The 14,715-nt window shown below is 36.8% G+C and overlaps 1 protein-coding gene across 4 annotated transcripts in view; it reads left to right on the forward strand.

Moving 5' to 3' along the window:
* Positions 1 to 12,699, forward strand: part of Pals2 (protein associated with LIN7 2, MAGUK p55 family member) — a 94,342-nt gene extending 81,643 nt beyond the window's left edge. For all 4 annotated transcript variants that reach the window (XM_055611769.1, XM_055611772.1, XM_055611770.1 and 1 more), the window contains 3 exons: positions 8,306 to 8,508; positions 10,142 to 10,270; positions 11,554 to 12,699. In XM_055611769.1, coding sequence (XP_055467744.1) covers positions 8,306 to 8,508; positions 10,142 to 10,270; positions 11,554 to 11,730 — 509 coding nt within the window. In that variant the 3' untranslated portion in view covers positions 11,731 to 12,699. The remainder of the gene's footprint in view (positions 1 to 8,305; positions 8,509 to 10,141; positions 10,271 to 11,553) is intronic.
* Positions 12,700 to 14,715: the final 2,016 nt, after the last annotated feature.

The raw sequence follows: 14,715 nt of genomic DNA on the forward strand, positions 1-14,715 counted from the left end.
TATATTATGGATATTAGCCCTCTGTCAGATGTAGGGTTGAAGATCTTTTCCCAGTCTGTAAGCTGTTGTTTTGTTCTGTTGACAGTGTCCTTTGCTTTACAGAAGCTTTTCAGTTTCCTGAGTTCCCATTTATTGATTGTTGCTCTTAGAAACTGTGCTGTTGGTGTTCTGTTCAGGAAGTTGTCTCCTGTGCCAATGAGGTCAAGGCTCTTCCCGACTTTTTCTTCTTACAGTTTTAGTGTGTCTGGTTTTATGTTGCGGTCTTTGATCCACTTGGACTTTAGCTTTGTGCAGGGTGATAAATATGAGTTACATGTAGACATCCATGTAGTTAGACCAGCACCATTTGTTGATGCCATCTTATTTCCATTGTATGGTTTTGGCTTCCCTGTCAAAAATTAAGTTTCCATAGGTATTTGGGTTTATTTCTGGGTCTTCGATTACATTCCATTGATCCACCAGTTTCTATGCCAGTACCATGCCATTTTTATTACTGTTGCTCCATAGTACAGCTTGAGATCTGGGATGCAGATACCTCCAGAAAATCTTTTATTGTACAGGATTGTTTTAGCTATTCTGGGTTTTTTGTTTTTTTCATATAAAATTAAGAATTTGTCTTTCAGGTATGTAAAATATTGTGTTGGTATTTTGATAGGAATTGCATTGAATCTGTAGATTGCCTTTGGTAGGATAGCCATTTTCATTGTGTTAATCTTACCAATCCATGAGCATGGGATATCTTTTTATCTTCTGATATCTTCTTCAGTTTCTTTCTTCAGAGACTTGAAGTTTTTTTCATACAGGTCTTTCGTTTGCTTGGTTAGAGTTACACCAAGGTACTTCATGTTATTTGTGGCTATTGTGAAGGGTGTTGTTTCCCTAATTTCTTAGCCTGCTTCAGATTTTTTTTTTTTTGAGTTAATTTTGTATCCAGCCACTTTGCTGAAGGAGTTCTGTGGTAGAATTTTTGGGGTCACTCATGTATAGTATCATATCATCTGCGAATCATGATACTTTGACTTCTTCCTTTCTGATTTGTATCCGTTTGATCTCCTTTAGTTGCCTTACTGCTCTAGCTAGGACTTCAAGAACTATGTTGAAGAGATAAGGAGAGAGTGGGCAGCCTGACTACGTCCCTGATGTCAGTGGGATTGATTTAACTTTTTCTCCATTTAGTTTGATGTTGGCTATAGGCTTGCTGTATATTGCCTTTACTATGTTTAGATATGTGCCTTGTATCCCTGATCTCTTCAAAACTTTAAATATGAATGGGTGTTAAATTTTGTCAAATGCTTTTTGGGTATCTAAGAGATCATCATGTGTTGTTTTGTTTTGTTTTTTTTTCTTTCAGTTTGTTTATATGGTGGATTACATTGATGGATTTTCATATGTTGAACCACCCCTTCATGCCTGGGATGATGCCTACTTGGTCATGGTGGATGATATCTTTAATGTGTTCTTGGATTTGGTTTGGGAGAATTTTATAGAGTTTGTTTTTTTTTTTTTTTTTTTTTTTTTGCATCACTGTTCATAGGAGAGATAGGTCTGAAGTTCTATTTCTTTATTGGATCTTTGTGCAGTTTAGGTATTAAGGTGACTGTGGCCTCATAGAATGAGGTTGGTAATGTTCCTTCTGTTTCTGTTTTGTGGAATAGTTTGAAGAGTATTGGTGTTAGCTCTTCTTTGATGGTCTGGTAGAATTCTGTACTGAAACTGTCTCGTCCTGGGCTTTTTTTTGGATGGGTGACTTTGGTGACAGCTTCTATTTCCTCAGGGAATATAGCTTTTTGATTCAGCTTTTATAAATGGAATCTATCAAGAAAATTGTCCATTTCAGTTACATTTTGAAATTTTGTGGCATATAGGCTTTTGTAGTAAGACCTAATGATTGTTTGGATTTCCTCAGTGTCTGTTGTTATGTCCTTTTCATTTCTGATTTTGTTGATTTGGATGGTGTCTTTCTTTCTGCCTTTTAGTTAGTTTGGCTAAGGGTTTCTCTATCTTGTTGATTTTCTCAAAGAACCAGCTCTTGGTTTCATTGATAATTTGAATTGTTTTCTTTGTTTCAATTTATTGAGTTCAGCCCTGAGTTTGATTATTTCCAGACATCTACTCCTCTTGGGTGTGTGTGCTTTTGTTTTTTCTAGTGCATCGAGGTCTGCCATTAAGTTGCTGGTATGAGATGCCTCGAATTTCCTTATGAAGGAACTTAGTGCTATAAACTTTCCTCTTAGCACTGCTTTCATGGTGTCCCATAATTTAGGGTAAGTTGTACCTTCATTTTCATTAAGTTCTAGGAAGTCTTTAATTTCTTTCTTTATTTCCTCCCTGACCCAGTTGTCACTGAGTAGAGAATTGTTCAGTTTCCATGTGTGTTTAGGATTTTTGTTATTTCTTTTATTGTTGAGATCTAGTTTTAGAAGATGGTGGTCTAATATGATACAAGGGATTATTTCAATCTTCTTGTATCTGCTGAGGCTTGCTTTGTGCCCAAGTATATGGTCAGTTTTGGAAAAGGTTCCATGAGGTGCTGAGAAAAAGGTATACTCTTTTGTGTTTGGGTAAAAGATTCTGTAGATATCTATTAGGCTTATTTTATTTAGGACCTCTGTAAGTGTCATTTCTTTGTTTAGCTTCTGTCTCAGTGATCTGTCCCTAGGCAAGAAATAGGGTATTGAAGTCTCCCAATATTAAGATGTTGGGATCAATGTATGATTTAAGCTTTAATCATGTTTCTTTGACAAATGCAGGAGCCCTTGTATTTGGTGCATAGATGTTCAGGATTGTGATGTCCTCCTGGTGGATTTTTCCTTTGATGAGAATGCAATGTTCCTTTCTATCTCTTTTGATTAATTTTGGTTGAAAGTCTATTTTATTAATTATTAGGATGGCTACTCCAGCTTGCTTCTTGTGTCCATTTGCTTGGAAAACCTTTTTCCAGCCCTTTATTCCGAGGTAGTGTCTATCTTTGTTTCAGAGGTGTGTTTCCTGAATGCAGCAGAATGTTGGATCCTGTTTCCACAACCCATCTGTTAGTCTGTGTCTTTTTATTGGAGAGTTGAGACCATTGATGTTAATAAATATTAATGACCAATGACTGTTAGTTCCTTTTATTGTGGAGTTAGTGGTGATTGTGTGTTTGTGTGTTTCTTTTGCTTTTTCAAAGTGATGGTGTCTTTATCCTGCATTTTCTTGGGTATAGTTGATTTCGTTGGATTGGAGGTTTCTTTCTAGCACCTTCTATATGGTTGATTGCTACGTATATATTGTTTAAATTTAGTTATGTCGTGGAATATTTTGTTTTCTCCATCTATGTCGATTGAAAGTTTTGCTAGATATAGTAGTCTGGGTTGGCATCTGTGATCTCTAAGCTTCTGCATGATATCTGTCCAGGTCCTTCTGGCTTTCACAGTCTCTATTGAGAAGTCTAGTGTGATTCTGATAGGCTGCCTTTATATGTTACTTGGGTTTTTTCCCTTGTTGCTTTTAATATTTTTTCTTTGTTCTGAAGAGTTAGTGTTTTGTTGATTATGTGACAGGAGGAGTTTCTTTTCTGGTCGGTCTAGTCCATTTGGTGTTCTGTAGACCTCTTGTATGTTTATGGGCATCTGTTTCTTAAGGTTCTTCTATGATTTTCTTGAAAATATTTTCCGGGCCTTGGAGCCTGGAATCTTTTTTTTTTTTTTTTTTTTTTTTTTTTTGTCTATTCCTATTATTCTTAGGTTTTGTCTTTTCATGGTGTTCTTGGATGTTTTGTGTTTGTAAGGTCTGATTTTACTTTTTCTTTGAGAGATGTGTCAATTTCTGCAATTATATCTTCAACTGAAATTCTCTCTTCCATCTCTTGTATTCTGTTGGTGATGCTTACCCTTGTGGATTCTCTTCTCACGTGAGAAGTACAGACGTCAGGGTTTTGGGGTCCACAGTACAGCCTGCCAGTCACCCTGCTCTCACTGCTGAGCTGCTGTTCAGATACCCCGCATGGTTGGCGCCATCATCATGGATCTAGCAAGCTGAATTCTGAAGCCATGATTCTAATTCATACTTTCCACCTTCCTCACAGCTCTTCTTCATCTATACCTGCATTAAGAGAGGTGTGGTATGACTTACTCTGTTACTTGATTTATATCCTCCTCTGCTTTGTGAGCTATATTTTAAAAAGTGAGTACCAAAAGGAAAGAGAAAGTAGTGTTGCATAAGGTCTTGCTTGCTAGAGTTCTTTGTCTTGAATGTCCAAAGAGTGTATCTTCAGTGCGTTGTTTTTTGTTTTTTTTTTTTTAAGAGTCATTAGAGATTTCCATACTACAAATTTTTTTTTTTTTTTTTTTGGCCAAGGGCATTAGAGTTTCTAATTATTTCCTTGGAACCTAGCCCCAAGCATTTATACCATAGTTTCTGCAATCATCCCTGAACTGCTGCCAGGAAATCACATGCACACTCTACTCCCCAAAATAGTAAAATCCACGAATATTTCAAGTTCCACAGAATTTTGCATATAACCCATGCAGAGCCTTCTGTGGATGCTTAAGTCATCTGAATTATTTATTATTTCTATATATAATGTTAAGTGGCTTATAAGTAGCTGTTAAACTACATTGCTTAAGGAACAATGACAAGCGATAACATTTTGTTCGTAGTCAGTACTGATAAGTCTTGTTTTTTCCAGAGCTTTCCCATCCATGGTTACCTGACTCTGCAAGTACAGGGCTCCTAGATACAGGGGGTTAGCTAATTTGTTTCCTCTTACAGTCTGTGCGGAGCACCTTCAGAACAGTTTGGGGAGGCAGGCTGTCTTTTGGACATGCATATGTAAACATGCGTTAGTTTAGAGGAAATTTGTTATTTATTTTACCATTAGTGGGAGTACAAACCACCTCAGTGCTATGACATTCACTATAGGCCTTGAACATTTTTCTGAGAAAATAATTTTACTATGTGGGAAAAGAAAAGAAAACAGTGCATTTCTCTTTAAATCTCAGAATCACAACTCATTGACTCCTTTTTGGATATATATAAGATAGTGTTTAATAGATGACCTCAAAACCAGGATGAGTATGTGTTGGTAAACTACAAAAGATTATATTCTTAATATGCTAGCATATGTATAGGATTCAAGTGAAGTCTGAGACTCAAGTTAAAATTCCATTCAGCATTCTGTTTACATGCTTAAGGAAAGCATTTAAAGCCAAGTGCAGTGGTGCACACCTATAATCCTAGCATTCTGGGAGGCAGAGGCAGGAGGATCTCTGTGAGTTCAAGGCCAGCCTGGTCTACAAAGGGAATCCCTGTCTCTGTAATGGGGGGGGGGGTATTCAGAGTTTCTTACACTGATTTTGTGCTTACAGAGCCGTAGTCACCTTGTTCAGATCACCTCCGCATGCCACCTCCCACTTTATACTCTAGTCTCTTCTTCAAGCTCCTCCATTCATCATTTATGACTTTGGTTCTTACCTTGTCTGGCTGCCTAAAATGCTCACCTTTTGTATTTTCACATGCTTGAAGTGTACTTTTTATTCAAGGAAAACCTCAGAAACTCCACCTGACCACTCAAGTTAATGTAGCTTCTCCAGGTACCTAGTAGTTGTGGTACAACACCTGAATTCTTCTCATTTGAAGTAAGATTCTTCAGTTCTTACTGTCAGCTTATTAAAGTGTATGTCACAAGAAAACAGATCTTGTATGCCTTTTGTTCTTTGACCTACTACCTAGAACAGGTTTCTGTAGTAGCAGGATGCCCAATGCCCAAATATGATGATAAATGAATCACCATCATGAGCCCTTTCCAGCAACAGCATAAGCATAATCTTATAGTTAAATAAAAATCCCTATTCAGAAATGGACAGAGGACTTCCAAAATTGCAGATAAGCACAGGAAAATACACTCAACATTGTTAATCATTGGGGAAACCTAAAAACCACACTGTTCATAACCATTCAGATGGCATGGGGAGTTAGCATAGTGGGAAGGAGGAATTATATAGGAACACAGAGTTTGCAATGATGGGAAGACTCTGCAAGTAGACACTGTACTGCTTTCCTGGTCCACAGCAGTCTGGATGTCCTTCATGCTACTGAATGGTATACTTCAAAATGTCTAAAGGATAACTTTTGTGAATAGTTTATGATCAAATTTTTAAAGTGATCAGTAGTGTCTGTTTATATAAGAATATAAATATATTAAAGTACTGTATTTTTTAAATCTGTTCAGAGTTATATCCCTGCCTTGAGTACTTCAGGTAAGCCTGCAGTGAACTCAGCAATGAAAGTGTCTCTTGGCTGTAGAGTGGAATTGCATAATTGTTTCTATACAGTATTATGGTTCACATTGTCAGGTGAGATTGATGGTGTTATGGTGGTTTGTTATAATTTTTAAGCATATTATAGAAATAAAATAGAAAAGCAGTATTGTCTCAGGAAGATAAGCTATAAATCCTGTTTTGCTTTTAGTATAAAGACCTTGGGCTTGGTTAACACATGAACTGTTTCTTTGTTGACTTCTTCCTGCTGAAATTGAGAATTTTGCCAGAGTCTTAAAAACTCACTAGTAAGAAGTCACTCTAGTTGTGTGATAAGCCTCAGGAATAAATGCAGTCCTTCCCTCTCTCTTCCAAAAATGAAAAGGAATTGAAACATGACAGTACCTTTAGGTTTTCTGGTACCCCCCCCCCTTCCTTTTTGGCATGTCCGGTAGAGAGGAGTTGTTAAAAATCACTTGTAAACATTTGCTCTGAACTGGGATTCTCTGAGTGTGTTGGGAGTGGTGTGTGTATGTGTGCATCTCCATACTCATTTCAAGCAACAGCTCAGTGGTTTCAAAGCAGGGCTACACCAGAAGATGTCACCGAACCAACTCCTTGTATGGGCTTACTGGGAGATTGAGAACTCCTTTGGACATTTTGTCCTAGGCTCTTTGGTGAAGTTCCAGAAACAGGTTTTCTGATTTATTTTTGATTGTGGAAAACTAAGCCATCTTTTATGTTCTTGAAATTAGGTAAACTTACAGAGGACAACATTGTTGTACATAGTGGCCTCATTATAAATTAGACCTTTACCTAGAGTTTAAAGTACCTTTTGTTTTCTTCTAAAAGTTTTCTTGCTGTCTTATGCTTGTTACCCATAATTTTAAAGTCTGTCAAATTTTTATTTATATCTCTTATTTTAATTTCAGATACTTAACAATCTCTCAGATATTCTCCATTTGCTTAACAAAAGTAGACTTCAGTCAGGCTTAGATTCAGACTAACTTGAAATACTACAACAATTACTCTCTTCCTCAAAGCTACTGTTAAATTTGGCAGAGTACACCTTTTAGAGATGTCAAAGGTAGTGATAATTCATTCCTAGCACAGACCGTGTTGTCAGCATGGCATGCTTGAAAGCATTCATAGATGTAAATACCACGTAAAATGGTCACTTACCACTGGGATATTCACTCTGATTTAGAAACCATAAGTCAGAGTACAGAGGCTAACATACCATAATGATGCTTATAAAATCAAATATTTAGCACTTGGGAATATCAGAAAGCAGGAAACCAAAAGAAAGCTTAGTTATTGAGGAAAAATTAAGAATAGATATCCTAATATGTGGATAGAATTGCACTTCGGAAAATAGTCATTACCAACTAAGAATGAGTGAACTTTGCTCACCTTTGGGTAATCAGTTAAGAAATGTTTAGCTGGCCAGGCAGTTTTGGCTCATGCCTTTAATCTCAGCACTTGGAAGACAGAAGCAGGTGGATATCTGTGTGTTTGATTCCAGCCAGTTCTACAGGTGCGTTCCAGGATAGCCAAGGCTACACAGAGAAATGCTCTAAGGGAAAAAAAAAAAAAAAAGAAAAAGAAAAAAAAAAAGGTTTATCCTGAAAGAAGGGCTATCATAGAATCTTCAAGAAAAAGGAGAGTGCCATTCATAAGGAAGGGCAGCACAAAGACTTATTTCTAAATAAGTATTTTTAAATTTTCAAGATTAATTAAGAATCACATTTTTTATAATACAACATTTATGTTGGGAACCATCTTCTTAAAACATTCTTCTAAATTAGAAATCAACAAGCATTCCTTTTCAAGGGTCATATAATTTGTGTGTCATAACTACAGTTTTAATAGAAAAGAAAACATGGACAATAAATAAGTAAATATACATGGCAGTAGTTCAAAACTTTATTAACAGAACCAGAAAACAGACCCAGTATAGCTAAATCCCTATACTAAGTGAACCGTGCAATGTTCTCCCTGTGTGTTTTAGTTTATATTTTACAGATTGCAATTTCTTTGTGCAAGATTTCAACATTATTTCATTCTAGTTACTTCACGGAAGCCAAGAGAAGATGAGAAGGATGGACAGGCATATAAATTTGTGTCCCGATCAGAGATGGAAGCAGATATTAAAGCTGGAAAGTATCTGGAGCATGGGGAATATGAAGGAAACCTCTATGGAACTAAGATTGACTCTATTCTCGAAGTTGTCCAAACTGGACGGACTTGCATTTTGGATGTCAATCCACAAGTGAGTTGAATAAATTCCAAAGCTGTTGTTAATTTTATTTTCCTAGGGAGTTTTTGTCTGTGTGTGTAGGGTATGGGAAATGTTTTTTATCAAGGTAGAAATGTGGCTTTTTCTGAATTACATTATGAGACCATAGCTAGATACGTAAGTAAATGTCAGACAACTAAGACTTGCATAAAACCATGGGATTGAACCTGCAGAAGTATAGTATTTACTTGATCAAGTAACATCAAAAGCTTAATCTTGGGAAATGTTATACATAAAACTCAGGGCTACAAGATTAAAACACGACTAAGTCATTCCCTTTTACTTTTCCTGACACATGAAAAGAAAACGTTCATTTCACTCTCATTACTGTTCTTTGCTCATCTCTTCCCATCTTTTACACTCAGGCCAACTTCACTTTTCTACTCAGAAATAGGTAATAATTTGGTACATACCTTCTTAGTCATTTCAGTATGCCTTAAGTATGTATATGTGTATGTATATGTGTATAACAAAAGTTTCTATTTTTGTTGCTTTTAACATGGATGAAACAGTTTTACGTAGAATTTTGAGCTTTTATTGATCAACTTTGACAATTTCTTACATGAGAATAACATTCTGATTAACTCTCTCGCCTACACCCTCTCCTCTTTCCCTCCCATCCCCATCAGCTTTCCACCCTCTATTCTTACCTGTGCTAGCATTCCCACATTCATGACTTTTAGTTTCATTTTATAATTCCTTTAGTTTAACCATGACCATCTGTGTGAACATTAGATTAGAACTATTCACTAGAGCCGAGTAGGAGCAAAGTTAAAGGCAATGACTCCCCTTCTCCCTGAATCTGTCTATCAGTAGCAGATAGTTTAAGAGGGAGGCATGAGATCCTGAGCCCTCCCACCACCCTCGCCTGACTGTTAATGAGCCCATTCTTGAGCAGACCCAGCCAGGCCATCCACAGCTATTTGTGATTTCATGATTGCAGTCACTGTCTTGCTCAGAAGATGGCATTTCAAAGCCCTTCTCTCTATCATCTGATCCTTACGTTCTGCCCCTTCTTCTGAAGTGTTCCCCAAGTCTCAGAGGGGTTGATATATGAATCTCATTTAAGGCTAAACACTCATCAGTCACTTATTTTCAGCACCTTGTACATCTATGAGTCCACATTCACCACTGTTCACTAGAAAAGAGTTTTCTCTGATTAAGGCCAAGAATAGCATTTATCTGTTGGTATAATCATAAATCTTTAGAAGGTAACTTGATGGTGTGTTGATTTAGCTTTTTTAATTAGTGTTTCTTAAAATATTTTCATCATTTTCTGTGGCATTTTTTATTTGTAAGTGTTGCGCAATATTTTGTAGTATAAATGAATATTCAGTACTAAGAGAATTCTACAATTAACAGATTAGGTATCTGGATCACTAAATTATATACCTTCCTTTTAAGAGGAAAAAAGTAATAACACTTGATTTTACAACAAAGTAAATGGGTTGGCATTTTAGGGAAATACTGTGTAGAGGTGTGACGGGGCCACAGGCAGTAAATTATATCCTTAACGTTAGGAAAGAGATAATAGGCTTTGCTTTATGGACAGCACATTTCGGGTTCTAACATTATATAAATTGGTTTGTAATTCTTCTTTGCACAGGCACTGAAAGTTTTGAGGACATCTGAGTTCATGCCTTATGTGGTATTTATTGCTGCTCCAGAGCTCGAGACCTTGCGTGCCATGCACAAGGCTGTGGTGGATGCAGGAATCACCACCAAGCTTTTGACGGTAGGAGGCTCTTCCCAAGTTAACACTTTTTATTTTTATTTTCTTTTGAGAATGTTTAATCCCAAATAATCATACTTAGGAAGTTACTGCACTATGTAAAATACAACAGAATGAAAAGTGACTTACTAGATGGGTTTAGAATTTGAAACAATATTGCCCTTATGTGACACTCCCTTTAAAACATAACAAGTTTTCTTTTCTCAGATGAAAAGGGTCAGCATTGGAGTACACACACACACACACACACTAGCACACACACACACACACACGCTAGTGTGTGTGTGTGTGTGTGTGTGTGTGTGTGTGTGTGTGTGTGCTAGTGTTGCTCTTCCCATCCATATTCTTGTATATCCCTGGAACTTTGTTGCTTCCTTGTTTCTTGGCATAACTCATTTTCTCAGTCTTCTCAGCACTTTGTCTAAAGTAGTTTTTTTTTTACTTTTATTCATTTATTTTTATTTTTTATTTACTTTACATCCCAACGGTGTTTCCTCCCTCCTCTCTTCCCAGTCCCTCCCTCCAAAGTAGATCTTTTAAGTTTTTATGCCTATGTTTTCTTCTAAAGTACTTAGAAATGCAAATTTTCTATTTGTCCTTCATCTGCCTTTTCTACCAAAAATCGGGCCCTTCCTGTTTCACTGTTATCTGCTGATTCCCAAACTTTACAAATATTATTAGGATCCCAATTCATACTTGTAGAATTATATGTGAAGGTATAGTGGGAGTTTATGGAACGCTTTACTTGCTCATGCAAAATGCAACACTTAGATACTCCACTCCCTGTGTTGTTTCAGACCATCTAACAACACTTGATGGGATGCAGACAACAGTCTCACAGAATAGAGCTAAAGCCTACGGCTGTGTTTGGGCACCACTTAGATTCTCTGCCTTTCTAAGTGCTCTGAGTTGAACAGCCACCACAAGCTGGGATCTTGGATTTACATGGACTGTAAGATAACACAGTTTTGGAAAGTATTATATAGAAGTTAGCTGGAAATCAACCACCTGTAGTAATTCTTACGCTACCTTAGACTCACCCTAACAGTGGTAGGAATTTCATCCTAATGCCAGCAGAACAGAACATACACAACATTCATAAACCGTGGGAAGCTTGCAACGTGGACAGATAATGAAGGAATAACTTCTCCAGCACTGTGTGGGGTAGATTTTGAGAACTGCATCTGATTTCCAACAATTATCCAGCCCCTCACTTCTTAGTTCACTTTATCTCTGACCTCATCAATACATTTTACCATACAGACTTTCTTTTTTAACATTCACAGGACTCTGATTTGAAGAAAACAGTGGATGAAAGTGCACGAATTCAGAGAGCCTACAACCACTACTTTGATTTGATCATCATAAATGACAATCTAGACAAAGCCTTTGAGAAACTACAAACTGCCATTGAGAAACTGAGAATGGAGCCACAGTGGGTCCCAATTAGCTGGGTGTACTGATGATTCAATAAGGGTAACAGTTAAATAAAACTCTTAAAAAGTGACTCAACAAGTAACCCTTCTCCTGGGAGAACACATGCAGAGGTAGAAGGCATCTGCCACATCTGGGCATTTCTATTGTGCAGCTTGAAATAACAGTGCACTAGGTGGAATTTTCTATGATTGAGGTTGGGAAGGTGTACTACTATATAATTTCTCTTAATTTTTCTAACTTTTTACAGATGAAACCTTTCTATTCATGCCACATAAAGAAATGCGTTCAAGCATTTTGTACGTATTGATTTAGTACCTTACCTTTTTCATCAAAGGGATTTCCAGCTCATTCTCTCCAGCATTGGTCTCATATTGTCACTGTGATAATGAATACTTGAAATAGTTTTGTAAAGCTAACTTCTCTTAAGTGTTTAGTGAAGGGTCAATTATTCTTATTAGGAAAAAATAGTAGTTACTGACCTTGTTAATCAAACTTCTTACAGAAGCAGAATGTAAATAAGAGTGCTACAGCCAGTTCAGAACTATCTTAATCTGACATCAAGTCTTTTCAGTGCCACTCTTACTCCAGAGTATGGCTGCTCATTTGTACAGATAAATCGGCTTTCCCCTCTCATCTCTCTAGTGCGTACAATGAAGAGCAATAGCGTGCACTCTCTATGGGCTTATTCTTTTCATTTGTCACAGTGATGTGCTGATGCTGACTGATGTTGCATATTAGTTATGACGGGAGCTCGGGCTGAAAGCAAGGTCATGCCGACAGAGAGTGCCTTATCCTGCAAAACTTTACTCAACTTAGAGAACGTTTGCTTATTTTCAAATATAAAATTTCAAACTATTACTTCAGTCAGTTTTTTAAGTATATAGTCAGCAAAAATATGCCTCTGCAAATGTTTGTGATATTTAAAGATGTCTCTAAGCTACAAGCTGTTTGTTAATCATCAGATGTGATTTCCAAAACAGGAAGTGATCTGTTTAGGGTTGTGTTGTCTGCTCTGTTGAAAACCAAATCCATTGAACAGTTCACAGAATTTGGAAATGATTGCCACCTATTCCTGTTTACACACACCCATAACACCCTTATGTAACATATACTAAGTAATGTTGACCGCTCTTCAGATTTCTCTAGGAGCTACCCTTTCTTTGTTCCTAACGGTGAGGAGCCAAGCATTGCCGCAGCTCACCGACCTCCGCCTCACCCTTGGTCAGTCCCTCCTCCGGGATTCCTAAACACACAGATTTCACACAGGCATTTGTGTGTGCTGAATGCAACATGTGACTCAACTAGGCCAACCTTAGCTTATATTGCTGCTATTTCAGTCAGAATAGTCACACTTTAAAGGGTTTGGTGCTTAAATGTTGATGAGTGTCTTTGGTGACAGGCTCCAGACACGTGACTTCTGATTTTGGCTTTTTCCTCATCAAAGTTATATATCCAACTGTCCATATACAGATTTGTTATAGCTATACAGACATGCATACATAGGTACATATATATATATGGTAGTAAGCAATATTCATACATTATTTTAAATTATTTTCACAATAAAACACCTGTTGCCATATTGTTAATGTGGACTTTAAAATTTTTAATTTTAGAATTTCATAGCCAAAATATAATTTTTGGGAAAGGGACAGGAAATTGTTAACAAAATGGATCGTACACACTCAGTGACTTTTAAAACCACATGTATTTGCATTTGTATTCATGATTCTCAAAGCAACATGAGTCAAAGCACAGTATTTACATGACACCTTATGACTTAATGTTTCAACACACTGTAATGTAAGCTTGGAGATAAATTTCAATTCTGCACTCTCAGGAAATGTACTGTATTCTTCAGTGTACCTTCATGTTATTCATGAAGCATTTTAAAGCAGCTTTGGGAAAATTACACTGGCAGAGCAGTCAATCCATGGAGTATTTCTACCATCTCGGTACAGTGGAAACAATAGTCACATATATTTATATCCTTCTCGTGCGATATAAAAATAGATACTGTCTGGAGTATCAGCTGTACTTAACATGTTTCTGTTATCAATGGTACTCATGACTGATGACATAATCACATTAGATTTCTCCTAATGATAGTTTAGTTCATTATAATGTAGATGCCAATATTAACAAAATACAACTGTTTCTCAGTGAGGCATCACTGTTGAATCTCAAGTCCCTACCTGAGCCTGTAGGAACCATCAGGCCTCACACAAGTATTCTTCCTAGGAAATATGATCAAGGAAATGTATACTGCTCTCAAGAAAGGGTCTAACATAACAGACTTATTTATAATAGCTTTCCTGAAGAGAAAAGGGCTTAGAGTGTTGTTCACTAATTGGTAATAGGCAAAATATACACATATACATGTGCTTTGGGAAGACATGTGTATTCCCAGTAAATGTCCGCATTCAGGGTGTGGTTATTCTTTACAATCAATGGTTATATGTCCTTCTTCATTTTCAAGTGTGCAAATGCCTGTAGAAATGATGTCTCTGAACAAATCATCCTTTGCTAATGGAATATATTTATTGGTCTACAGTAGAATTTTCACCTTCATTACTACTGTACTTTTATTGTGCAGTCTCCATTTCTGTTTCTTAGATAATATAGGCTGTCAAATACAGCAGAAGTGTGTATTTTGGCTGACTTGATACAATTGCTGACCATAGCTTTCTGAAATATAAATCGTCATAATCCAAATAGAACTAAACCCTAGATTCTAGAGTCTAGTAAAGTAATTTACAATAAACTATAAGAAGTTTCTTTTAAGATGAGAAACTGGTTATTAAATCATATTTAGAAAATAGCTCATTAGCAGTAAAATCCAGTAATAGGACATTGATTTTGGCTAGGTACTATTCTGGCCAAAAAGATGATTATGCCAGGCCTAGTAGTACAAGCACTTAGGAGGCTAAAGCAGGAAGATTTCAAGTTGGAATCCAGCCTGAGTGGCTAACAAGACCTTCTTCAAAAACAGAGCAAAACAACGACAACAA

The sequence above is a fragment of the Psammomys obesus genome, unplaced genomic scaffold (genome assembly GCF_907164565.1).
Source record: "Psammomys obesus unplaced genomic scaffold, mPsaObe1.curated_primary_1811, whole genome shotgun sequence".
NCBI classification, from domain to species: Eukaryota; Metazoa; Chordata; class Mammalia; order Rodentia; family Muridae; genus Psammomys; species Psammomys obesus.